Below are 27,310 nucleotides of genomic sequence, written 5' to 3'. Positions count from 1 at the left end.
CAGGGGAACAGAGCGAATTGCCCATGGCCTGAGCACCACTCTACAACTCAATGACTAACAGAGGTATATGACCGAAAATGTGTCATTGTGTAGTAAACTACACGGACTGACCTGTAGCAAAAGCAGGGATGGTGAAAAGTAATTCTAAGAGTACAGAGGATAGAGAATAACATTCAAATAGGATTTATCCATCAAAATAACTGTCATACATTAGCAACAGTTAATCTAATCAACCATCAGTGAGGGACATCTACACAGTTGCATACCTACTATCAAATACTGAAGGCTAACTTCTTAAAAAACTGTATTTCAGTACTGTAATAAGCTTGTGTTCCTTCGCATTCAAAACACAAAAAAATAAAATAATATTATATTTATTAACATTGTTGCACTTGAACATAGTAGCCTATTGGCTGCATGAATTAAGTTTTTACAACAGAGACACCGTAAAGCATGACAGTGGACCAGGGCCAGAGAGCTGGAAATCCACTTACATCCAAGGCAGTCATCACAACCCAGAATTCCCCAAAACAGTCCTCCATAGCCCACATCACAGAAGGTTGGTGGCACCTTAATTGGGGAGGACGGTCTCATGGTCATCGCTGGAGTGGAATAAGTGGCATGGTATCAAATATATCAAACACATGGCTTCCATACATTCGATGCCATTTCATTCACTCCATTCCAGCCATTATTATGAGCCGTCCTCCCCTCAGCAGCCTTCACTGGTCCATGTCCCTGAGTCCTCCTGCCCACGCCTGCCTTTCACCCTCTCCTCCAGGGCTCGGAAGTCCTCCTCTGTGACTGCATCAGCCTTGAGGACCACAGCCTTCCCACCGGCAGGGTCCAACCTCAGAGTCATCACGCAACCACATGTCCACCAGGCCCTGCTGACACGCCTTCATCCCTGCGTCCTTCCGGGCTGGGTCTAACTTCGACTTCTCAGCCGCTGAGAACCCCAGCAGGCCCGTCAGAACCTGGTCTGAGAGGTGAACGTCCATGTAACCAGTTCCATCAGAGATGGAGGCGCTGACCAGCCACTCCCCCTTACTGCATTTGAGGTTCCCTTGCAGGGTGACGATGAAGGCTTTCACGCACACCTCACTCATGCATTCCAGCAGGCCTGAGGCGCCCGCAGCAACCTGTTGCAGCAAACACAGGTACGTAAACGGGGATGAATCAAGCGTCACAGTCGCCGCACTCTCTGGGATTTTGGTTGAGAGCCTCTCTGCTCCTGCCACAGAGGGCTGGCCTGTTCCCAGTTCTCTGACACAGGTACTATCTCGTCTTTGCTCATGTCTAGGAGCTTTTGGCTCTGGTGGGAAGAAGCAGTTCATGTCCTCGTCCAAAACAGGATCATCCCTCTCATCAAGGGAGTCAAAATGGCTTTCGTTTCTCATGTCATCTAATGGTGGAGCGTAGTGGTTAGATACTTCTTCCTGCCTTCTCCTCAGGTTGTCTCTTTGATTATCCCTCCCGTTTGTCAGTTGGATTGGGCCTCCTGGAAAATCATATCATCAAGCTCATCCAGGGGAAGGTCATCAAAGTCCTCATCTGGGATGTCCAAATTGTCCAGTTCAATGACCTCATGGGGAGAGGTTACGAGTAGAGAATCTGCAAGGCTTTCAATGTGCCGACTCTGCAACGAGGCATTTCTGTAAGAGGCAGAGGATTCCTCACTGCGGGTCCTGTAGCCACTCTCCAGGCTGGGTTCCACACTCCACCCCACCTGCCTCTCCTGGGTCTCCAGGTTGGCCAGCAGCTCTAGGTCGTCTGATTCCTGGTTGTCAGCCTGCTGGTTAACTGGTTGTGGGACCTCTGGCTGCTCAGCCGGACCCTGTGGCTCCTCCTCAGGCAGTCCCAGAGCCCTGCATAGCACCTTCCCTTGAGAGTGTCTCTCACCCAGCTCCTCCACCTCCCCTCCCAGCACCTTTACATTGCCTGGCTTCAGCAGTAGCACCCCTAGCCGGCAGGTTATTTGGCCCTGCAGCTGCAGTTTGACTCCTGGCTTGAGGGTGGTGCTGAGTGCAGGGATGGGCTGGTACTCCATGGCCTCCAGGGTCTGCACGCCATCAGTGAGCTGCAGCAGCAGCATGCGTGTGGGTTTGGCCTCCCAGGTCCGCTGGGTGGCCTGGGTGATGGCTGACACAGCCTCGTTGGTGCAGTCAGTGCCCCTCCAGCCCTGAAGCTGGCCATAGGCAGGCTGGCTAATGTCCAGTAGGGAGTCCAGCTGCACGCAGAAGCTGCCGCTGAGCTCCGACTTCTGGGCCTGATATAGCCCTGCAGGGAACACAGAGTGGGCCAGGTCACGTAGGTCGGTCAGCAGCCACTGATCCAGGACCTGCAACGACACAAATGTTACATTTGCGTAAAGAGCTTCAATTAATTTGTACCGGAGTTGAGAAAAATGGTTAATGAAATAGTACCTGCTGATTAAGCTGGTGTTGAGGCAGGGGGGCACCTCCTCCTTCCTGCTGCAGCCACTCCACACATGCCTCTAGCCAGGCGAAAGGCACCTGGATCTGCCAAGAGGACTGGAGCCAGGTCTGGGTTGCTAGCACATCCTGAGGGCTCATCCCCACTCTGTCAGGTGGTGCCACTTAACAGTTGACCAGAACCTCCAGGCAATTTCTCATATGCCTACAAAGTGCCAGAGGGCAGAGTGAGAGCAGACTCACTGGCCATGCATATGACAATCTGTGTACTGAAGTATAATAAGAACGGGACGGTTGTTTTCAATGGGAATGGAACGAACATTAATTTCAGTAGTCTGAAGAAACAGAAAGCTAGTGTTCATGCATGTATTGGAAAGCAAGAAACTCAGAAGTAAACTTAATGTCAAACAGTGACAGTCACTTAAAAAAATGAGAAACCTTCATTTACTTACAATGGTTTTTAGTATTTCTGTACGAGAAGACTAGTACAGCTGCTTTTCGTTGGGCGAATCGCCAAGGCGCCAAAAATGTGGAGGCAGAATAGTGTGAAAATGTTTGTGGGTAGCTTAGGCAAGCTCCCATAATACATTTTTGGATATTTCGCGAAGCATACGAAAGGTGTGATATCTACATTTTAGAACTATGATAGAATTAACAAGACACATCCCTATATGAACATAACTAGTAAGTATTCACATTATCAGCAAGACTGAAAGCGAAGCCTGCTGAAAACTATCTAGGTACGGAAGAATGAGTTACCACAGACACAAAGTCATAAACCCCGCCTATTGGTAAAATGTTCATCTTAAAATCCCATTTGAAACCAAACTCTTAACCTTAACACTAACCAAACTGCTAACCTTATGCCTAACTCTAACCATAAAGTATGACCAAAAATCACATTTTTGTTTTTACAAATTTGTACGATAGCCAATTTTGACTTTGTGGCTATGGTCGTGAAAACCGGAAGGTATCATCACTGCAATCCGATATCCTTGGGACGTCCCTATCCTAAACCCTACCAGGCCCAATTTCCTAATTTTACTTTACAACTTCTATTGGGGGGGGGGTTATGTACGTCCCAATGATCCCTTACAGCAAAGACCACGGAAGAATGAGCAACAACATCGTTTGACACACGCCTCCATCCTGTGAATGGCATACGAGCTGTCCAATGCTTGCTCTTTATTTCCAATTCACTCGAAGCGGCTACATCTTTCTTTAGTGCACTTTTTCAGAGCCATTTTTGTGCTTGCGTTCTTCGTCAGAGTGAGAAGGGTCGAAAGCGAGTAGCGATACAAGGTGTAGAGCAGGTCTGTTTTACACACATTTATATTTAGCTCTGTAACAAATAAATTACATTTGATTACATGTTAATGCGATGGTATGATCAAAATCATTTGCGTAACTACATGACCAAAGCAATGCCAGCCATGCATGGCTAGCTAACAAATGTTAGCTAATTATTGTATCCGGTGTAACGTTAGCAAGTTACTTTAGCTAGCTGTTTTCATCATAGCTAGCTAGTTTACACGGCTACATTTAGAATATTAATCGTCAATTGTAGATATGGATTTCATAGGTTTATTTAATGTTATACATTGTTTCTTCATGCCCGTAACTACTAAACTAGCTACCTACATAATATTAGCAGCCCAACTGTTAGCTAGTTAAACAACAGAAGCTAACGTTAGCTAGCCATCTTTAGCCAACTGAATGCACTTACTGGCTTCCCAAGATGGATGCTAGTTTGTTCTTACTCACCTAGCTAGCGAGCACATTTTCACGTCTAGCCTAGAGAGCTACCTACACAGTTGGGTACTCAAACGTTATGTGCACATCATTAATCTAAACGGAATGTCCGATGAGGAAACGCATACTTTTATCGTAGTTAGCTAAACATGTGTCCAGTGTAGCTAAGATCAAGATAATTCTCGGTGCGAGATGGTTCTGAGACGAGCCCTCTGCATTGACATTCTCAGTTGTCCAGACTAAGATTTCGACATTGTGCCATGTCGAATATATTGTCAAATGTACTTCATTCATACGATTGACTTTAGATACATAAATTATATGTGCATCAATTAATTCCGCATCAGCATGATCAGTTCAGTAACGTAAATTGTCATCTGTTCTCCTCTGTGTAGGCCGTCATTGTAAATAAGAATTTGTTCTTAACTGACTTGTCTAGTTATATAGGTTACATTTTTTAAATGTTACATTTTTATTTCCAAAATTGTAAAGAGCTCAACTCACGCATTTCTTTGAATCAATGCTGTTCCAGATGCTTCACCTCATCACATCTGCTGTTTTATTTTATGAAATGTGTCATTACCCAACCTTAATCCGCATTTATTACAGTTTTGTAATCGTATGTGTCATGTAAGATTATTCTTGGGCACGGTTTTTTATGACACTAGCTAACGTTAATCAACCTAAGCTTTTTCTCAATAGGTTAGCAGCGGCTCTGAGACTTGTTACGTTCCGCCCATAACACGCCCATCTTCTCGCAATAAATAGCGGTAAGTGTTGGTTACCAGGCTAGTCTCATCTGCCATACTGACTGTTTCGTCAATGCTGAAAACTCAAAATCTCACTCTCATCAAGTTACATCGACCATGTCCCCCCCCCACAGCCAGTACGACCGAGGAGCCCTCTCCTTTCTCCCCACTCTTACCTGCTCCCAGGACCGAGGTGCCTGGCCTACCTTGCCCGGTGTTAACTGACAATGGAGACAGAAATTGAACAACAAGAAGAAGATACCTCATTCAGCAACACAGAAACCAACGGTGAGTTATAATCCCTTCACGTATTAATTATATGTTACTAATATATCAAATGAATATTAACAGTATAGTTATTTTAAATAATGTAATCTGTATGGTGCTCCGTCTATGTCCTCTCCCGTATTCATTACTTATTTAACAATGGTCTAAAATATAAGCATTTCAGTTCCTAAATTGTAGCTGCCAGATATGTGCTGAAAAAGTTCAGAGCAGATGTGTGTAGTGAACAAACCATGTCTATTAAATCTATACAGTTTTAACATGTAAGTACAATGAGTGGGAAATTAGTATTAAGTGTGTGTTGTTTTTACATCAATTGAATGCAGAACTAGAGAACCTGTGTATGTGGGATATTAAAGTCAGTATTTTTCCTTCTCAGGTAAACGTCCTGCGGAGGACGCCGATGAGGAGCAGTCATATAAGCGCTCCAGGAACACAGAGGACATGGTGGAGCTCCGCATACTCCTGCAGAGCAAAGTCAGTCCGCTTTCTGTTCCTTATTCACATTCCTCTCATGGCATTTCCTGCAATGTAGCCTGTCTTCTTTCCTCCCCAATTCTTTTATTGAACCTTTGTTTGACCAGATCTAGGAGTTTAACTTTTAAATTTTTCTACCACCTCTGGTTCACTGTCCGATTTAATGCCGTCAAGATCCGTTTTCAATTATGTAGTTGAGGATAAAAAATAAAAAACTTAGCACAATAAGTTTATCATCTGACTTCTCTCTTTTTGCTTCAGAATGCAGGAGCCGTGATTGGGAAGGGTGGTAAAAACATAAAATCCCTGCGCACAGACGTGAGTACATTTACACCTTTTCTTATTGGGGTAAGCACGGGTTATATTAACAGTACCCACCCCCTTATACTGGGATGTACTTTGGGAATGTATGATTTTAATACTTTATATTTGAAAGTTGAGGCATTTGGTAGTTTGGCCTTAAGAAAATGTGTCTGTTATTAACTGTGGTTGGGGAAGTTAAGCTATGCTGTTTTGGGGTAACGGTTAATGCAGGGATATGTGTATTGAGACCTGCTTTACACCGGTTATGGTATATTCCCTCCAAAGTTTAACGTCATTGTAATCAAATGGCGCCCGCATATCGATATGAAATAGCTGGCCTTTTTTTGTTTAACGAATAGTGATATTACTACAAGGCATCGGCACCACTAAGACTGTCATTAATACTTGAATGGGCCCAGTGTATTTTAGGATAGAGCTGTTATAGCACCCAAAGCCAATTCATCATTCTATAGTAAATGTCTTGTATATAAACAACCTGGCCAATTCTCAACTAATTTAATGCCATTACCTCTCTCTTTCTCTACTCTCCACTCTTCTCCCTCTCCTCTACCACTATCCCTATCTCACCTTCCTCTCTACATCTCCCCCTCCTTTTCTGCTCTCGTTCATTCTACCGGTCTTTCTCTACCTCAATACCTTTGTCTTCTCCTTTTCTATCTACACTTCTGCACTCTTAAAACAAAAAAATCTCAGAGAATGAAATCACAATGAAGAATATTAGCCTGTATTAAAATGTATTCCTCTTCCCCCTCCCTCTTCCCTCTCCTGTTTTTTATTTTTGTTTATTTTTGCCCACTTCCTCTGTTGCCCATGTTCTGGATCGCCCCTCCTGCGCCCGCCCACCTGACACCCTGGTTGGCCCTGCCCATAATCGTGCCCCTCCCTAAATGGGCGCCTTACTTGATTGACATCTGTGTGCTCGAATGGCCCCTGCCCATGCCACGCCCACGGCCCTTGCAGTTCAATGCCAGTGTGTCAGTCCCAGACAGCAGTGGGCCTGAGCGGTATGTCCCTAAGCTCCTCCCTCTCACTACCTGACTACAGGAAATAAACAAACAAACCTGCCTCTGTTCTAGTGACAATATCAAAATCTGCCTCTGTTCCTGTGACAAACATGTAAACTTTCCTCCATTTGTTCAGTGACACCATTATAAGCCTCTGTTTTTAGTGAGGGTTTCAACAAATACTTTAAACCTGCCTCTGTTCTAATGACCGTATTTCAACATTCTATATTTTATTTCAGTGACAGTATCTTTCCCTTCCACGTTCCTCACCTCCCTCCTTCTCAGAATCGGTGTGCTGGTCTGTTTTAGTTTCTCACATCCCCCCATACCCTCTTCCTTGCTCCCTCTTTGATTTTTGTGGGCGGTTTGACCACTGTAAATACTGTAAAGAATGTTCTGCCATAGAGCAGCTAGGGCTCAAGTGTTGTATGTCTATTTCTTGTCTTTACTCTTCATATAACCTTTGCCATTGTTGAAACTGTTGAATATGAACTTATTTGTCACCTCATACCTGTGGCCCATGCCCTTGCCTTCCCTCAACATCCTTCTGTCCAATAGTGGGGAGCATAACTCTCTGTTGCCCTGCCAACTCTCATCCATCTTTAAGTTAACTTTAAACTGTTCCATAGTTTGATGTTTTTTTTTTTGTTGGCTTCGGCTACTACTGTCATCTTGTTGTTTTGTTTTTTTGACCTTTTTGTTCTTTAATTTTTTTTTCCCCCCATTTTGAGCCACAGTACAGTTCCTTTAGTGCGCTGGCAGCAGGCCCCATCGGTGCAAACCACCCACCCACCAACCTTTCCTCCCCCTCCCTCTTCCAGCGGTCACTAAAACACACTTGCTTTCTTTGGGTTCCTTTTACCTGTTTTTTTTTGGGGGGGGGGGTTCCTCTTCTTTGTCAGACACACTTTGAAGGGAGTTACTTTTTTCGGTCTTTATTTGTCTATGTATGGATATCTGTTGCTACGTTATATAGATATCAATGGGTTTTGGTCTGTCCATTTCTATTCCTCAGTTGTGATTTTGGAGGGTGCACATGGAAATATAATTACTAGATATGGCCATTGGTACACTCTTCACAGAACATTGACTTGAATGGGAATGCTCATTCTAGTAAATCTATTTCAATGGGAGTGCTACCTGGTTCATACCCAACAGTGGGGTGGCAGGGAATGGGTTTTTAATTCGTTATTAGACGGTATGGTTGGAATTTTTGCTGAGGGAGAGTTGACCCCGGCTTTGAAATACTGTTTGTTTCCTCTATGTCCCTCTCACCATTTGATTGGTCCTCCTGGGAATGTCCTGCACTGTGATTGGTGGCTCTAAAGAATTCTGAGCATCGGTGCGGAAATCGAGACCGTTGGAGACATCCTGCTCAAGATCATCCCTACTCTGGAGGAGGTGAGCCTGGGTTGGAGATGAGCCTAATGGCTGCCTACCATTTTCATTGATAGTCCTATGGTACAGCTAGACATTGAGTGTGTTGATAAAAACAAAACATATACATTTCAAATGCACACATCTGAATATGGTGATGCTAAAGTCCTTTTCTCTGATTGCCCCCAATCCTCCTTAGTACCAACAGTACAATGGGATGGACTTTGACTGTGAGCTGAGGCTGCTGATCCACCAGAGCCTGGCAGGCAGCATCATTGGTGTGAAGGGAGCAAAGATTAAAGAGCTGCGAGAGGTACAGTTACACCAAACTTCTCACCTGGGTCATGTTCAGTAGCTAAAAAAATGGGAAAACATCTTAAAACCAGGGAGATAAACCTGTCCCATAAGAATGCACATTTTCCTTTGAGCTTACTGTAGGTGAACCTGATCCCATGTTTTTCTGTGGGTTCTTCTCAGACCAATGGCATTGCTTTGTCTTATTTGACCAGTGTTTACTTTGACCATTGCAGAACACCCAGACCAACATCAAGCTGTTCCAGGAGTGCTGTCCCCAGTCCACAGACCGCGTGGTTCTGGTCAGTGGCAAGTCTGAGCGTGTCGTCGAGTGCATCAAGATCATGCTGGATCTCATCGCCGAGGTTGGTGTTCTGATCAAACTGTTGGTTCTCTTATTGAACCATTGACTGAGCTGCTTAACATGCCACATACCAGTGTAAAAACCACAGCCAGTCAACTGTAGAAATTGTGTGATCCTGTCCCCCTCAGGCTCCCATAAAAGGGCGCACCCAGCCCTACGACCCTAACTTCTATGATGAGACATATGACTACGGCGGCTTCACCGTGATGTTTGAGGAGCGCGGAGGTGTTGGTGGTGGTGGACGGCGCCCCATGGGAGGCTTCCACATGCGAGGCGGACGTGGTGGCGGAGGGTTTGACCGGATGCCCTCTGGGCGAGGTGGTCGAGGTGGGCCCATGCCCCCCGCCCGCAGAGACTATGAGGAGATGAGCCCCCGCCGTGGACCCCCACCACCCCACCCAGGAAGAGGGGGAAGGGGAGGGAGCCGTGGCCGCAACCTGCCGCTGGCCCCACCACACAGAGGAGGGTAAGAGAGCTACACCATCGCCCATTGCCATCTCCTTCTCTAAATCTCTTGCAATCCATTTTGCTTTGTCTACATCGGTTTACTCTTAAAGGTGCAGCAGATATATGATTCCATTTAAGTATGTATTTCATTCGTAGTGTGTGTGTGGGCTCATGTGTGTGTTCCATTTCCACGTTGTTTACAGAGATGACCATTACTCCTATGATTCCTATCGGGGCAGTGCAGATGACAGACAAAAGTAAGTACTTCTCCTGCAGAATCCCCTGGTTTGGAGTCAGCCAGTCAGCACTGTGGTGAGGCAGCCAGTCAGCACTGTGGTGAGGCAGCCAGTCAGCACTGTGGTGAGGCAGCCAGTCAGCACTGTGGTGAGGCAGCCAGTCTTGCCTTAGACTGGTCCTCTGATCTACTGGTCTCATCAGTGTCTCAGCTCTGCCATCAGTCTGTCATCACCTCTTACTTTTGTGTGAATGCTGTGTTTTTCTCTCTGTTGTTTGACTTGGATCAGAGATCTGCTGAAAAAGCACGCTCTGCCATGTCAATATTTTCCTCATGTCAGACTTGCATTTTCTCTCTCTCAGCAGTGACAGGCGAGGGAGACCAGGAGATCGCTATGGTGATAACATGGTTAGTGACATTTGACTAAATGCATGCAGCAGTCCTCTTGGCATTTGTTGGCTGAAAGCATCATCATAGACTGAAAAGGCTGTAGGTCTTTCCTAGACAATGATTGCAATTGCCTGATAATGACCACAGCTAACCACACAATAAATCCCAGCAATACATTTACCACTAACATGAATTGTAATAAACACGAGTTTACCACAGTTAACCATACACACAGGTAATGGGTAACTTACCCACGGTTATAATTACCCATACCACCATAACCACTACTATCTACTCAATCATGGGTGGGGGGGGGGGGAGACTATGCTGTGGTTGCTAGGTGTTAATAATAATGCTTTGTTGTCAGATGGGTGGGCTCTATGAAAGCTGGCAGAAACTGCCTTCGGTTGCTCGGCAACTGATTTCTTTGAATCGCTTGTTGCCCTGGTGACTGAGGAGCCTCTGAATAGCAGGTGAAAGCTGTGAAGTGAGTGGCTAATAGAGTTGCAAGCAGGGGGAGGGTTCTACAGTATCAAATAGGGGCTTTTGGACAGGCGGGGCAACTCAATCCTGACCATGCAAGGCCGGGATTGCATGCATCCATGAGTGTATACACCAGATCAGAAGGAAATCTGTGATGTGGGTTTAACCTGGCTCCCCCCTCTCTTTTCTGTCTTTCTGCAGGGTGCGGGTGGATATGGTGAGTTGTTCTGCTCTTCCTATGGGGTTCTGTCTAGAATGCCAGTTTGAGTTCTGTTGTGCCACTGGAGACAGCAGTGGCAATCGAAGGCCAGTGGTTCTCCAGTGTATGTTCTAGAACCTGATTTCAGCTGGGCTACTATTACACTCACTCAAGTCTTGAGCATATTGTTTTACACCAGGGCTTCTAGTCTACTATCATTTTACTTCAGTTATTTTGATATGGAATATCATCTTTAAAATGTGTTGGTCTACTCTGTGTATCAGGTTGGTAAATACTTATTTGTTTATGGTACCAGTCTGCTGTGGATATGTTGATTTAAGCATATTTTCTAATAAACTTCAACCTGTAAGGCCAATTTCCCTAAGTGTAGATCTATTTTCTCGGTCTCTCTCCTTTCAAACAGATAACAGCTCGTCCTGGAACTCCTATCAGTCTGGTGAGTATAGAAATGCCTCTCGGCAGCCTGGTATTCAATGTTGTTAGCTCATGGTATCATTAAATATGTTCCGGTTCTGTTAATAGAACCTCCACACTTGCTCAAGTTTTTTCTCTGATCTCTACTTGTCTGTATTAGGTGGACGCGGTTCCTATAATGATATGGGAGGGCCAGTCATCACCACACAAGTGACGATCCCCAAAGACGTGAGTGTATAACTAGAGGGATGACTCTTTACCTCACATACTCTGTTCACATACAGCAGGGGTGTCAAACTCATTCCATGGAGGGCCTGGCGTCTGTCGGTTTTGTTTTTTCCTTTAAAGTAAGCCATAGACAACCAGGTGAGGGGAGTTCCTTACTAATTAGTGACTTTAACTCATCAATCAAGTACAAGGGCGGAGCGAAAGCCTGCAGACTCTCGGACCCCCGTGGAATGAGTTTGACAAATGACATACAGAGTATTGACTCAGTCTGTCTCACCCACCATGGCCTATGAAACCCTAATGCAGCACAACACCCACATTCTCTCACACATATATTTTTACACTTTTCTTGTGCATCACGTTCTGTTGACTGTGGAGTTGTTCTCTCCAGCTGGCCGGCTCCATCATCGGTAAGGGAGGCCAGAGGATCAAGCAGATCCGGCATGAGTCTGGCGCCTCCATTAAGATTGACGAACCACTGGAGGGTTCAGAAGACCGCATCATCACCATCAGCGGCACCCAGGACCAGATCCAAAACGCTCAGTACCTATTGCAGAATAGGCAAGTTCTGGATGCCCTCTGAGTGAATAGAGATCATGTCTGCCTTTCTTTACATTCTCCTCCCTGTTTTAACCTACTTTTTGATCTCAAAATATATGTCTAGGTGTATATATATTTTTTACCCTCTTATTTTATTTCTGTCTGCTGATGGTGACTAACCACTTCCTCCCATGCAATGTGCAGGTAGTTTGAGCTTCCCCTTGGGAAATGTCTGCGTATTAAACTGTACAGAATTCTTGTATAACGATTATTATATTGATACGAAACTGGAGATCCATATTTTAATTGGTAATGTCTGGTTTTTGAAGAATGTGATTGGTGAATTGTGATTTTATGACTTAAGAGCCGTTTCAGTGTGAAGCGGGGAGTGGACCTCTTCCCTGCCTGTTGCTGTGTGGAAGACTAGTGATTTTGTTGTTTTTAGTTAGATGAATCGACAACAAATCACAGTCTGCCAAACGGCACAGGCTCCTCCTCTTCTGTCTCCCCAGCAACCCTCAGCCTGTCTCATTGCGTGGATGCTAATATGCTAACGCTGCATCGTAGCCATGGTGACTAACCCTGCCTCCCTCCCTCCTCTTCCCTCAGCGCACTGCACCTGCTCGGACACCAGGACTAACCCTTGCCTCAGACTACGCCCACATCCTGTGCCCTCTCTCTCCGTCTCTGACTCTCGTCCCCCTCTCCCACCCCAACCCCTCTTATCTATCTTATCTATCTTAATTGACTCATGTGAATTCTCTTTATTATTTTTTCTTTTTACTCTTTATATTTCAGTGTGAAGCAGTCCTCTGGTCAGTTCCTCTAAACAAGGAGACTCAGATTGAAGCAAATCCCCTGGTTTGTGGGCATTTGGTTTATTTTTATTTTTAAAGGGCAACATTCCTGTGCTTAATGTAGACGTTCTGCATTTTTAGAGTGTAGTTATCTACTCCATCTCTTGTATCTGTATTTTTAAAACACATTTGTCTAAATATTTGGAGTCTCCTGACAGACTAGTGAACATTATGTATTTTTTTGGATGGGTTGATTTCCATGGTGTGTTTGTCAGTAGAGTAAGCCTGTCCCGTGTGTGTGTTCTCTCTGTGTTGGAGTTTCTCACCCACCCCCTTACTATCACTCAGTGCAACGTGCAGAATGTAAGCTTTTTTTGTTGTGGTAAGAAACATTTTATGATTTTTAAAAAAAGAATAATAAATGTAGGAAATTGAACTTCTTGGTTATGTTTTTCAGTTAATTAAATGTATTTTCAGGATGCATGCGGGGTGGGGGATTATAAATACACAAGTATCCTCATTATTCATTACATTTCCTGGCTGTAAACTTTTTTTCCTGTCAAAGTTTGTACCGACAGAGGTAGCCTATAGAATATTCATAAAATACATTCTCCAATGCAATGTCTGCCTATCCTCACACACATTGTCTCAAGAAAATTATAATATTTTTAATACCCTCAAACGCCAAGTTAAGCATCTTTAATTTCAAAATAGGCTATCGCCATCAATCGTGAATTATAATTCTTCACAAAATGTTCAAACTGCATCTGCATGCCAGTCATTTGATATCAATCAGTTTCATGGGAATATGCATTTAGATATTCTTCAATTACTTTTTGTGTGCAAATTAGAGCAGATGGTGTTAACTACACTGAACAAAAATATAAATGCAACATGTACAATGTTGGTCCCATGTTTCATTAGCTGAAATCAAAGACAAGACACTTTCCCTCCACACAAAAAGCTAATTTCTCTCATTTTGTTCACATTTGTTTACATTCCTGTTAGTGAACATTTCTCCTTTGTCAAGATAATACATCCACCTGACAGGTGTGGCATATCGATAAGCTGATTAAACAGCATGATCATTGCACATGTGCACCTTGTACCAGGGAGAATAAAAGGCCACTCTAAATTGTGCAGTTTTGTCAGACAACACAATACCACAGATGTCTCAAGTGGTGAGGTAGTGTGCAATTGTTATGTGGACAGCAGGAATGTCCAAGAGAGCTGTTGCCAGAGAATTGAATGTTAATTTTCTACCATAAGCCACCTACAACGTCGATTTAGAGAATTGGGCAGTACATCCGACCGGCCTCGCAGGTGCAAACCACGGCAGCCCAGGACCTCAACATCTGGCTACTTCACATCCGGGATCGTCTGTGGGGGTATTTTGGACTGATAAAAAGCCTTCTGTGTGGAATAACTCATTCTGATTGACCACATGTGCGTCTGTTTTAAGTATCCACCCTTTGCCTTGATGACGGCTTTGCACACAACCAGCTTCACCTGGAATGCTTTTCCAACAGTCTTGAAAGAGTTCCCACATATGCTGTGTACTTGTTGGCTGCTTTTCCTTCACTCTGCGGTCCAACTCATCCCAAACCATCTCAATTGGGTTGAGGTCGGGTGATTGTGGAGCCCAGATCATCTGATGCAGCACTCCATCACTCTCCTTGGTCAAATAGCCCTTACACAGCCCGGAGGTGTTTCGGTCATTGTCCTGTTGAAAAACCAATGATAGTCCCACAAAGCGCAAACCAGATGGGATGGTGTATCGCTGTAGAATGTTGGGGTAGCCATGCTGTTTAAGTGTGCTTTGAATTCTATATAAATCACAGACGGTGTCACCAGCAAAGCACCATCACACCACCACCTCCATGCTTCACAGTTGGGAACCACACACACGGAAATCATCCGTTCACCTACTCTGCGTCTTACAAAGAGACAGCGGTTGGAACCAGAAATATCACATTTGGACGCATCAGACCAAAGGACAGACTTCCACCTTTCTAATGTCCATTGCTCGTGTTTCTTGTCCCAAGCAATTCTCTTCTTCTCATTGGTGTCCTTTAGTAGTGGTTTCTTTGCAGCATTTTGACCATGAAGGCCTGATTTCATGCGGTCTCTTCTGAACGGTTGATGTTGAGATGTCTGATACTTTAACTTTTAACAAGACACACCTGTTAATTGAAATGCATTCCAAGTGACTACCTCATGAAGCTGGCTGAGAGAATGCCAAGAGTGTGCAAAGATGTCAAGGCATTGGGTGGCTGCTTTGAATCTCAAATATAAAATGTATTTTGATTTGTTTAACACTTGGTTACTACATGATTCCATGTGTTATTTCATAGTTATGTCTTCATTATTATTCTACAATGTAGAAAATAGTAAACATTTATAAAAACCCTGTAATGAGTAGGTGTGTCCAAACTTTTGGCTGGTACTATACATAAACTCTCGCTGTCAACTGTGTTTATTTTCTGCAAACTTAATGTGTAAATATTTGTATGAACATAAGATTCAACATCTGAGACATAAACTGAACAAGTTCCACAGACATGCGACTAGCATACATTGAATAATGTGTCCCTGAACAAAGGGAGGGTCAACATCAAAAGTACAGTCAGTATCTGGATTAAGTACTGCAGTGCATCTCCTCATGGACTGCACCAGATTTGCCAGTTATTTCTGTGAGATGTTACACCACTCTTCCACCAAGGCACCTGCAAGTCCCCGGATATTTCTGGGGGCAATGGCCCTAGCCCTCACCCTCCGATCCAACAGGTCCCAGACGTACTCAATGGGATTGAGATCCGTGCTCTTCATTGGCCATGGCAGAACACTGACTTTCCTGTCTTGCCGGAAATCATGCACAGAATGAGCAGTATGGCTGGTGTCATTGTCATGCTGGAGGGTCATGTCAGGATGAGCCTGCCGGAAGGGTACCACATGAGGGAGGAGGATGTCTTCACAGTAACACAGCGAGATTGCCTGCAATGACAACAAGCTCAGTCCGATGATGCTGTGACACACCTCCCCAGACCATGACGGACCCTCCACCTCCAAATCGATCTTGCTCCAGATTACAGGCCTCGGTGTAACACTCATTCCTTCGACGATAAACGAGAATCCGACCGTGAGACAAAACCGAGACTCGTCAGTGAGGAGCACTTTTTGCCAGTCCTATCTGGTCCAGCGGCAGTGGGTTTGTGCCCATAGGCAACGTTGTTGCCGGTGATGTCTGGTGAGGACCTGCCTTACAACAGGCCTACAAGCCCTCCGTCCAGCCTCTCTCAGCCTATTGAGGACAGTCTGAGCACTGATGGAGATTGTGTGTTCCTGGTGTAACTCGGGCAGTTGTTGTTGCCATCCTGTACCGGTCCCGCAGGTGTGCTGTTTGGATGTACCGATCCTGTGCAGGTGTTGTTACACGTGGTCTGCCACTGCGAGGACAATCAGCTGTCCGTCCTGTCTCCCTGTAGCGCTGTCTTGGGCATCTCACAGTACGGACATTGCAATTTGTGGCCATGGCAATATCTGCAGTCCTCATGCCTCATTGCAGCATGACTAAGGCATGTTCACGCAGATGAGCAGGAACCCTGGGCATCTATCTTTTGGTGTTTTTCAGAATCAGTAGAAAGGGCTCTTTAGTGCCCTAAGTTTTCAGAACTGTGATCTTAATTGCCTACCGTCTGTAAGCTGTTAGTGTCTTAACAGGTGCATGTTTATTAATTGTTTATGGTTCATTGAACAAGCATGGGAAACGGTGTTTAAACCTTTTACAATGAAGATCTGAAGTTATTTGGATTTTTACAAATTATCTTTGAAAGACAGGGTCCTGAAAAAGGGGCGTTTCTTTTTTTGCTGAGTTTACATTCATTAACGCATGACTGCAAGAGACCGGTTGGAATATCTGACTGAAATATTGGACAAATCAGCCTTTTATTTTAACTAGTGGTGTTTGAAGTTGCTGTTTTAAAGTGCTGGACAAAGGCAAAACGCAGGACTGTCCGGGACAAGTGGCCATTTTACAATGTTAGGTGTATGTACGGTATCTCTAGTGTTAGACTTTACATATACTCCAGAATCCATCATGCTTAATGATTTTCTTAATGTGTCGATATCCTCCTGCGCCTGACCCTTGCCCTGCTGTAGCTCGAGAAACTGACTTGTCTTATGAAAATAAAGTTTATGCCACTTGTCTGACCGAACCTGCCGGCTCAGTTTAAATAGGATGCTGCAGGGTGGGACGTTGTCATAAAGAATGATCAATTGTTATTAGGCTACGTGCAGTACACGAACGGTTTTATTAAAAAATGTGCAATGTAGTGGCGGTCCAGGAACAAAAATTATCACGGTCACCACACTCGTCTAGACCTTTAGACACAATCTTTTAAATTTATGTTCATGCTTATTTCACTGTTGTAGAGTCATAGCCTATAGCAGCAAAGGGTTTCATGTGACTTTTTTACATATAGCTGACTTTAGTGGAGTGGTGGCGCAATAGTAGATATGTGGTGCCAAATAGCCAAACTAAACAGTAACATCTTGTTTCACTTTACTGATAAAATAACGAATCAATTACTAAACTAATGAATAAAAAAAACGGGTCACAAAACAATTACGGAAAGAGTCCATTTGGATTAGGAACAACAAACTGACACAGCATCTCATTTGGCACTGTAATGTCCTAGGAAACAAAGATACCGGATCTGAGGAAATCGTTACAAGCTACCTCTTTATTTTTCCGCATTCGTCTGACATAGGCTCTAATATAATTGGTTGATGTTGCTTTGACGTAGGCAAATGAGCCACATTGATTTGTTCAATGAATGACAGACACCGGATATAGACCTATCGCTCCACGCCCATTTTTTTTCCCTGTCGCCGCTACTTCAGCCAAGTCCTAAAGTCCAGGTAAGGCCAACTAACTACACAATTGGTCATATAAAAAAAAAAAAGATGTATCGTCGTGGACAACGGTTGATTTCCTTGAACCTTTAACTGATAATGTTTAATTTATCAATCTAGTAATATTACATTCGATATAAAGTACAGGCGTAACATTACAATGTAGCCTACATAGTACGTAGAAACTCATGTAGAATGTACAGTAACGACGCATTTCACATGCAGGGTAATTTTGCCGCGTTCAAAGCAACTGGGAACTCGGAAAAATACGAGGTCAAATCATGACGTTAGAGATCTTCAGGTCGGAGCTCAAAAAAGAGGCCCGAGATCCCGAGTTGAATGACCGTTCAAATCGATTTTTCCCAGTCGGAGTTCGTTTTCTTTCAAGTTCCCAGTTGATTTGAACGTGGCATTACTTGTATGAAGTCCAGTTATGACAGTTTACTCGTTGTCCTTGTCACAGTGAACTCATGCTGCCTTCATAACCAAATGGAAAGGTGGTAATTACCAGTTGTAAAGTCCTAAATACCAGTTGGATGCATTCACATGTTTTGAACTTGTTGACAAACGCTGATTGGCTAATGGACAACAAGTGTCAACAATCAATTAAAGTACAGCTATCATGCTTGTAAAGAAATTGTAACCATATGAATATATTGCTTTTTATAAATTGTGTTTTGTTGCATTTAACTGTGGAAAATGCTGTTATCAAGGTAATTTCCCTAGTAGGTGACGTCAGGTCAGCATGTGGGAGAAGTCTCTGAGTTTAGGGATGGATGATGCCCCACGCAAAACAACTGGGAAATCTCTGACTTTTGATGTGTTCAAGACAACTGGAATCTCATGGAAAGAAATCTGAAGCTCAGACTTTCTGACCTGAAGAATCCAGTTGTCTTGAACGCACCATGAGTTTCCCACTAGTAATTACAAGTTGGAGGGGCGTTCAAGTGGATTTTTCCAAGTCGTGTATAGTAAATACAACCTTTCCACATGGTTATGAATGCAGCATTAGTTGTATAGGACTATACTGGGCTATATATAGCATTTGAGTCATTCAGGGTTGTGCTTTTTCCATTAAAGATGTACATTTGTTTTTCCCATAAAAAGAGGGAAGCACGAGCGTGACTCAACATCAATCAATCCAATGTATTTTATGAAGCCCTTTTCTTTTTACAAACATAGCAGTGTGAAGGTGGTTTTGAACAGTAGACTACCATGTATGCAATGTTGGTGTTATGTCCCAGTCTCTAAGTTTTATTTGAGAACATTTTAATTTGTCGTGGTATGGTGTACCTATTTATGTAGAGCGAGGGGGTGAGAAGTGTAACATTGAACATCGAAGATGATGTGACTGGTCTTTTTATTTGCAGTGCTGATGGAGGCCCCACTGCCCCCCCGTGAGTCTGGCCGGTTCGTGGTGGAACACAGTCAGGATGTGTTTGTGGAGGAGGAGGGCGTGCGGAGGGTAGCGGAGATGCTCTATGCCCTGCGGAAGAGCGAGGACCTCACAGCCAGTGGGTGGAAGAAGGCCAACCCCTTGGCACCCTCCCCAACCTCCGATCATGCCCTGAACTGGGTGTTTGTAGTCGACACAATGAACTTCTCCTTCTGGCCTGAACGGGAGGACCAGCAGTGTGAGGTGACGTACCGTGGGACCACCTACTACGGTTACATGACCCTCTGTGCTGCCATCACCAGAGCAATGGAAGAGGGTAGGAAGGGACAATATCCAGATTTTCATACTGTTTCTGTACCATATGGTATTATCGGAAGTGCACACAAGGGGCGCTATACAATTTTTCTTTACACACAAACAATTTAGGCAACAAGAATCTTGATCCAGAAGGGGAATGAATGTATCTCCTGTAACCAAGAAGCTTGATCTTGACATCTAGCCACTTAGCTTGGAAGTTAGCAAACCAAATGCATAGCTGGAGCCCTGAGCTGGATATAATTTAACACATCTCAGATTTCTTATAGTTATACTTAACCTGCAGTGGCGTCGCACACAATCCCTCAGCCCCCGCGAGGCGGGGATGCCCCAACCCCCCCCTCCCCCAAAAAACAAATAAATTAAACGGATATTCAAAATATCTGTATTTCGAAATACCCCGTTAAACGGTAGACCGCCCAAGCCTAGAAGAGGGTGAGTGCTACAGCGCTATATCTGTTCTGTCTAGGGCTGCCTGTCCTCTCATACACACACTGCTTTGTGCTGTTTGCTTGTACACTGTTATCGTTTGCAGAATGCATGCATGATAAAACCTTTGAAGTAAATTACACTCTTGCCGGTTCTAAAAATTACCGTTCAGTCTTCTTAACACATTTTCAGTAACATTTCCAATGACCTATTGTCCATCTGAACGCAGCTAATCAAGATACCATGCCCTCTATAGGTATTCCCATCACAGAACCGTCCTATTTCTCCCAGATGAGTGTTGAGGAGTTGGGCCGAGTCTTGCGCTCTGATAACAACACGCCCATGCCCATGCTTGAGGAGCGTCACCGGGTCCTCACAGAGGGGGGACGTGTGCTCCTGCAGCACGGCGGGAGCTTCCGGAGCTTCATAAGCCCTGCCGGTAGAGATGCGCAGAAGATGGTGGAGCTCATTGTAGACAACCTGCCCTCATACAGGGACGAGGCCACATACAAGGTTATACACAAAACACAACCTCTTCAACATAACGTAGGGTGAATTTGGAATAACTGGGACACTTTTTGCATTTTTGTCTTCTGTAACCTATCCAACATATTAGCCCATGATACATTTCTGAAATACTCAAGATGTTTCCTAATCTCACACTTATTTTATTTTACATTTGTCATTTAACAGATATTCTTATCCAGAGCAACTTGCAGTTAGTGCATTCAGAGCAACTTAAGATAGCTAGGTGGGACAACCACATTTCACAGGCATAGAAAGTAAACATTTTCCTCAATGTAGCTGTCAGTAGAGTCAGAGCTGGGGGGGTCAAGTATAAGTTCTGTTTAAAGAAAGGATTATTTTAGATACGGTTTGAAGAGGTAGAGTTTCAGATGTTTTTGGAAGATGGGCAGGAACTCTGCTGTCCTAGCTTCAGGGGGAAGCTGGTTCCACCATTGGGGTGCCAGGATAGAGAAGAGCTTGGACTGGGCTGTGTGAGAGCTGCCCTCCCGTAGGGGTAGCAGTGCCAAGATACCTGAGGTGGCGGGTTGGGGTGTAGGGTTTGAGCATAGCCTGAAGGTAGGGATTTTTATATCATATTCACAGGAGACATGACACACACATTTGTGTACACTGAGTCAAAACCATATTTTTTGTTTGCATTCGGTGGACTGGGATAGTAGGTTAAACAGAGACACCATTATTATAGTCCTAATTGTACCCCATGACAATTACATTTTGTGTGCTAAGGAAACATCTGAAGATTTTAGAAATATATCATGTTGGGCTAATATGTTAGATGTCTGAAGAGGTTATAAAATGTCTCCCACTTTTTCTGAATTCACCCAAATAACAGTGCTAACAAGAGTACTACAATAAATAATTAACAGTATATAGTACTACAATTACCAGAGCCCTGCCTAACCTAAGTACAGGGCATCCCTACTGGATCTCTTTCCTCCATTGGAGAAGGCTATAAGACTGTCCCACTTTAGCTACTCTATGATGTCCTACTTTAGCAAGTTATGGTTGGTAAAGCGGGACAACAACAAAAAAAATCACTGAATTACAAAAATGAAACATAATATTGGTAACTTTTTTTTGTATTTTGATGCACCAGTACATAGTATACACATTTACATCATCATTTGGCTCAGTGCATTATTTGACAGTTTTAGAACCTTAACTTGTTTTTGGTTTGATGTTATGTCACTGATAACTTGTGCTTTGCGGGGTGAGCTTCCTGTTTGCAGCTTGCACTGCTTCCCCCCGATGTGACACTAATAAAGTGATGTGATTTTGATCTTGTGGTTTCTCTGCAAGGGCTTAATACCCAAGAAATAAACGCATCAGGATTAAGCTGTCCCAGTTAATAGGATGACCCACTCATTCCAAATTCACCTTGTGTAGAGAGTAAGAGCACAAATGTGCCTCAGGTCCTGTAAGATGAATGTGGAAATAGTGCCATGTGGAAGCAAGGGTTAAAAATGTGTTTCAGTTACACACAATACAGTATGTTATCTATGCTATACATTCATTACCATACTTTTGATTATACAGTCGTGGCCAAAAGTTGAGAATGACACATATTAATTTTCAAAGTCTGCTGCCTCAGTTTGCATGATGGCAATTTGCATATACTCCAGAATGTTATGAAGGGTGATCAGATGAATTGAAATTAATTTCAAAGTCCCTCTTTGCCATGCAAATTAACTGAATCTCCCAAAAACATTTCCACTGCATTTCAGCCCTGCCACAAAAGGACCAGCTGACATCATGTCAGTGATTCTCTTGTTAACACAGGTGTGAGTGTTGACGAGGACAAGGCTGGAGATCACTCTGTTGTGCTGATTGAGTTCAAATAACAGACTAGAAGCTTCTAAAATGAGGGTGGTGCTTGGAATCATTGTTCTTCCTCTGTCAACCATGGTTATCTGCAAGGAAACACGTGCCGTCATCATTGCTGTGCACAAAAATGGATTCACAGGCAAGGATATTGCTGCCAGTTAGATTGCACCTAAATCAACCATTTATTGGATCAACAAGAACTTCAAGGAGAGCGGTTCAATTGTTTTGAAGAAGGCTTCAGGGCGCCCAAGAAAGTCCAGCAAGTGCCAGGACGTCTCCTAAAGTTGATTCAGCTGCGGGATCGGGGCACCACCAGTACAGAGCTTGCTCAGGAATGGCATCAGGCAGGTGTGAGTGCATCTGCACGCCCAGTGAGTAGTAGTAAGGCTAGCTTTTTAAAACAGAAATTTGCATCCTGTATTACAAAATCAAAAAAGTTCTGGGACATTGTAAAGTCCATGGAGAATAAGAGCACCTCCTCCCAGCTGCCCGCAGCACTGAGGCTAGGAAACACTGTTACCATCGATAAATCCACTATAATTGAGAATTTCAATAAGCATTTCTCTACACCTGGCCATACTTTCCACCTGGCTACCCCTACCCCGGTCAACTGTCTGGCACCCTCCACAGCAACCCACCCAAGCCCACACCATTTCTCCTTCACCCAAATCCAGATAGCTGATGTTCTGAAAGAGCTGCAAAATCTGGACCCCTACAAATCAGCTGGGCTAGACAATCTGGACCCTCTCTTTCTAAAATTATCTGCCAAAATTGTTGCAACCCCTATTACTAGCCTGTTCAACCTCTTTCGTATCATCTGAGATTCCCAAAGATTGGAAAGCTGCCGCGGTCATCCCCCTCTTCAAAGGGGGTGACACTCTAGACCCAAACTGCTACAGACCTATACATATCCTGCCCTGTCTTTCTAAGGTCTTCGAAAGCCAAGTTAACAAACAGATTACCGACCATTTCGAATCCCACCGTACCTTCTCCGCTATGCAATCTGGTTTCAGAGCTGGTCATGGGTGAACCTCAGCCACACTCAAGGTCCTAAACGATATCGTAACCGCCATCGATAAGAGACATTACTGTGCAGCCGTATTCATCGACCTGGCCAAGGCTTTCGACTCTGTCAATCACCACATTCTTATTGGCAGACTCGACAGCCTTGGTTTCTCAAATGATTGCCTCTCCTGGTTTACCAACTACTTCTCTGATAGAGTTCAGTGTGTCAAATCGGAGGGCCTGTTGTCCGGACCTCTGGCAGTCTCTATGGGGGTGCCACAGGGTTCAATTCTCGGGCCGACTCTCTTCTCTGTATACATCAATGATGTTGCTCTTGCGGCTGGTGATTCTCTGATCCACCTCTACGCAGATGATACAATTCTGTATACTTCTGGCCCCTCTTTGGACACTGTGTTAACTAACCTCCAGACGAGCCTCAATGCCATACAACACTCCTTCTGTGGCCTCCAACTGCTCTTAAATGCAAGTAAAACTAAATGCATGCTATTCAATCGGTCACTGCCCGCATCTGCCCACCCGTCCAGCATCACTACTCTGGACGGCTCTGACTTAGAATACGTGGACAACTACAAATACCTAGGTGTTTGGTTAGACGCTCCTTCCAGACTCACATTAAGCATCTCCAATCCAAAATTAAATCTAGAATCGGCTTCCTGTATCGCCACAAAGCATCCTTCTCTCATGCTGCCAAACATACCCTCGTAAAACTGACCATCCTACCGATCCTCGACTTCGGCGATGTCATCTTTAAAATAGCATCCAACACACTACTCAACAAATTGGATGCAGTCTATCACAGTGCCATCCGTTTTGCCACCAAAGTCCCATATACTACCCACCATTGCGACCTGTACGCTCTCGTTGGTTGGCCCTCGCTTCATACTCGTTGCCAAACCCACTGGCTACAGGTTATCTACAAGTCTCTGCTAGGTAAAGCCCCGCCTTATCTCAGCTCACTGGTCACTATAGCAGCACCCACTCATAGCACGCGCTCCAGCAGGTATATCTCACTGGTCACCCCCAAAGCCAATTCTTCCTTTGGTTGCCTTTCCTTCCAGTTATCTGCTGCCAATGACTGGAACGAACTGCAGAAATCACTGAAGCTGAAGACATATCTCCCTCACTAGCTTTAAGCATCAGCTGTAAGAGCAGCTCACGGATCACTGCACCTGTACATAGCCCATCTATCTACCTCATCCCCATACTGTATTTATTCATCTTGCTCCTTTGCACCCCAATATCTCTACTTGCACATTAATCTTCTGCACATCTAACATTCCAGTGTTTAATTGCCATATTGTAATTATTCGCCACCATGGCCTATTTATTGCCTTAACTGCCTTATCTTACCTCATTTGCACTCACTGTATTTTGATTGTTTTATTTTTTCTACTATATTATTGACTGTATGTTTTGTTTATTCCATGTGTAACTTTGTTGTATGTGTTGAATTGCTGTGCTTTATCTTGACCAGGTCGCAGTTGCAAATGAGAACTTGTTCTCAACTAGCCTACCTGGTTAAATAAAGGTGAAAAAAAGTACATAAACAGTATACAGTGCATTCGGAAAGTATTCAGACCGCTTGACTTTTTCCATATCTTGTTACGTTACAGCTTTATTCTAAAGTTGATTAAATCATTTTTTTCCCATCAATCTACACATGACGACAAAGCAAAAACAGGTTTTTAGAAATTTTTGCAAATGTGTGTATATATATAACCCCCCCTGGAAATATAAGTATATAAGTATTAAATAAGTATTCAGACCATTTACTCAGTACTTTGTTGAAGCACCTTTGGCAGTGACTACAGCCTCGAGTCTTCTTGGGTATGATGCTACAAGCTTGGCATACCTGTATTTGGAGAGTTTCTCCCATTCTTCTCTGTAGATCCTCTCAAGCTCTCTTAGGTTGGATGGGGAGTGTCACTGCACAGCTATTTTAAGGTCTCTCCAGAGATGTTTGATCGGGTTCAAGTCCAGGCAGTGGCAGGGCCACTCAAGGATATTCAGAGTCCCGAAGCCACTCCTGTATTGTCTTGGCTGTGTGCTTAGGGTCGTTGTCCTGCTGGAAGGTGAACCTTCGTCCCAGTCTTAGGTCCGGACCGCTCTGGAGCAGGTTTTCATCAAGGATCTCTCTGTACTTTTCTCCGATCATCTTTCCCTCGATCCTGACTAGTCTCGCAGTCCCTGCAGCTGAAAAACATCGCCACAGCATGATGCTGCCACCACCATGCTTCACCGTAGGGATGGTGACAGGTTTCCTCCAGATGTTACACTTGGCATTCAGGTTGAATAGTTAAATCTTGGTTTCACCAGACCAGAGAATCTTCTAATGGTCTGAGTCCTTTAGGTGCCAGTTGGCAAACTCCAAGTGGGTTTTTACTGAGGAGAGGCTTCCGTCTGGCCACTCTAGCATAAAGGCCTGATTGTTGGAGTGCTACAGGGATGGTTGTCCTTCTGGAAGGTTCTTCCATCTCCACAGAGATACTCTGGAGCCCTGTCAGAGTGACCAATGGGTTCTTGGTCACCTCACTGACCAAGGCCCTTCTCTCCCAGTTGGTCAGTTTGGCCAGGCGGCCAGCGCTAGGAAGAGTCTTGGTGGTTCCAAACTTCTTCCATTTAAGAATGATAGAGGCCAATGTGTTCTTGGGGACCTTCAATGCTGCAAAAATGTGGTACCCTTCCCCAGATCCGTGTTTTGAAACAACCCTGTCTCGTAGCTCTACGGACAATTCCTTTGACCTCGTGGCTTAGTTTTTTTTCTCTTGCAACTGTGGGACCTTATATAGACGGGTGTGCCTTTCCAAAACATATCCAATCAATTGAATTTACCACAGGTGGACTCCAAGTTGTAGAAAAATCTCAAGGATGATCAATGGAAACAGGAAGCACCTGAGATCAATTTTGAGTCTCATAACAAAGGGCCTGACTACTTACCTAAATAAGGTTTTCAGCTTTTTGCTTGTAATAAATATTCAACAATGTCTAAACCTGTTTTTGCTTTGTCATTATTGGGTATTTTGTGTAGATTAATGAGGAAAACAATTATTTAATACCTTTTAGAATAAGGCTGTAACGTAGAAAAATGTGGAAAAGTCAAGGGGACTAAACACTTTACGAATGCACTATGCATGACTATGGTTAATATGTTCATGGTGAACGCAGTCTCTGTGTGAACATGTCTTGTCAACTGAATTGTCTGTGTGTCTCTACCTCAGGGAAAGAGGATTTCACTCTACAAGCGAGCTCAGATTCTGGTGGCTGATTTTTGGGGCATCATGGAGGCCAGGGTAGAGGGGGACATGCCAAACCTGGACATCCTCACCATGTTTGCTGACTACAGAGTACCACAGGCCCTGGTCCACCTGGGGGCACTACGCTACTCAGATACCCTGATGGAGACATTGAGGAACGGTTAGTCTTTTCTCCCCTCTATGCTGTGCGCGCGTGTGTGTGTGTGTGTTGGAACCTCCTTTGACCCTCTTCTCTCTCTCAGGTGAGTTGCTCAGCTCAGGCGACAGGAGAGAGGTGGAGATTCGTGGCTGCTCTATCTGGTGTGTGGAGAAGATCAAGGCACACCTGTGGAGTCTGGTTGAAGATCGAGATGGCCAAAGTTGCAATATCAACTCTGCCATCATCGACTTTTATCTCTGGCCTTATGCCAAACAGCACCATAAAGAGATGGCCCACATTCCCATACACCACACACGCTGCATATATTACTGACAGGCCTACACAGAGAAACTATTTTTGTGATTAAAACAAATTATAAATGATGTCCGGTCCTTAATGTTTAACTTTATACAAATAACTTTGGCTTTGGATCTCTGGCTGAGGATGACCATACTAAGACTAAAATATAGCCAACATTTTCAAGACTATCACATCTCTTTCTTTCCACATGCTTTCACAGATGGACAGGGGGAAATGTAAAATAAATAATTGAATAAAGATTCTTTGCCTGCAGCAGCACAACCCCGCCATAGAGCGGGGCTGTAGCAGCGGATTGTGTGTTTTACAACAAGTGTTTTTTCTTTTTCTTGGACAGAAAGCGTGAGCTTTC

The 27,310-nt window shown here is 44.2% G+C and overlaps 2 protein-coding genes and 1 pseudogene across 4 annotated transcripts; 2 read left to right on the top strand and 1 right to left on the bottom strand.

The window, feature by feature from the left end:
* Window positions 1–6: 6 nt before the first annotated feature.
* LOC116365829 (recQ-mediated genome instability protein 1-like) lies at window positions 7–3,434 on the bottom strand (annotated as a pseudogene).
* A 184-nt stretch (window positions 3,435–3,618) lies between these two features.
* Window positions 3,619–13,251, top strand: LOC109876460 (heterogeneous nuclear ribonucleoprotein K). 3 transcript variants are annotated; one of them, XM_020468876.2, is made up of 17 exons: window positions 3,619–3,748; window positions 4,890–4,957; window positions 5,071–5,224; window positions 5,601–5,698; window positions 5,960–6,016; window positions 6,983–7,026; window positions 8,355–8,427; window positions 8,603–8,716; window positions 8,934–9,062; window positions 9,190–9,527; window positions 9,712–9,765; window positions 10,106–10,151; window positions 10,818–10,833; window positions 11,240–11,272; window positions 11,411–11,478; window positions 11,870–12,039; window positions 12,628–13,251. In XM_020468876.2, exons 3-17 carry the CDS (start codon window positions 5,164–5,166, stop codon window positions 12,656–12,658), a joined length of 1,332 nt encoding a protein of 443 aa, XP_020324465.1. In that variant the 5' UTR covers window positions 3,619–3,748; window positions 4,890–4,957; window positions 5,071–5,163; the 3' UTR covers window positions 12,659–13,251. The 3 variants fall into 3 exon arrangements, with proteins under 3 accessions (XP_020324465.1, XP_031674060.1, XP_031674061.1); XM_031818200.1 differs by having other exon boundaries at window positions 5,960–7,026; XM_031818201.1 differs by lacking the exon at window positions 9,712–9,765 and having other exon boundaries at window positions 5,960–7,026.
* A 4,399-nt stretch (window positions 13,252–17,650) lies between these two features.
* Window positions 17,651–27,253, top strand: qng1 (Q-nucleotide N-glycosylase 1). Its single transcript, XM_020468868.2, has 5 exons — window positions 17,651–17,735; window positions 19,100–19,441; window positions 20,126–20,382; window positions 26,466–26,661; window positions 26,744–27,253. Exons 2-5 carry the CDS (start codon window positions 19,105–19,107, stop codon window positions 26,971–26,973), a joined length of 1,020 nt encoding a protein of 339 aa, XP_020324457.1. The 5' UTR covers window positions 17,651–17,735; window positions 19,100–19,104; the 3' UTR covers window positions 26,974–27,253.
* Window positions 27,254–27,310: the final 57 nt, after the last annotated feature.

Source organism: Oncorhynchus kisutch, linkage group LG3 (genome assembly GCF_002021735.2).
Source record: "Oncorhynchus kisutch isolate 150728-3 linkage group LG3, Okis_V2, whole genome shotgun sequence".
In the NCBI taxonomy this organism is placed as follows: Eukaryota; Metazoa; Chordata; class Actinopteri; order Salmoniformes; family Salmonidae; genus Oncorhynchus; species Oncorhynchus kisutch.
This window is presented reverse-complemented; position numbering and strand designations above follow the sequence as displayed.

Coding starts and splice junctions, on each gene's coding strand:
- LOC109876460 (XM_031818200.1), top strand. CDS start 6,755: ATGTATTCCTCTTCCCCCTCCCTCTTCCCTCTCCTGTTTTTTATTTTT. Junction 7,027..8,354: donor GACAGCAGTGGGCCTGAGCG/GTATGTCCCTAA, acceptor GTGGCTCTAAAG/AATTCTGAGCATCGGTGCGG. Junction 12,040..12,627: donor CAGTACCTATTGCAGAATAG/GCAAGTTCTGGA, acceptor CTCTTCCCTCAG/CGCACTGCACCTGCTCGGAC.
- qng1 (XM_020468868.2), top strand. CDS start 19,105: ATGGAGGCCCCACTGCCCCCCCGTGAGTCTGGCCGGTTCGTGGTGGAA. Junction 20,383..26,465: donor GGGACGAGGCCACATACAAG/GTTATACACAAA, acceptor TCTCTACCTCAG/GGAAAGAGGATTTCACTCTA. Junction 26,662..26,743: donor GATGGAGACATTGAGGAACG/GTTAGTCTTTTC, acceptor TCTCTCTCTCAG/GTGAGTTGCTCAGCTCAGGC.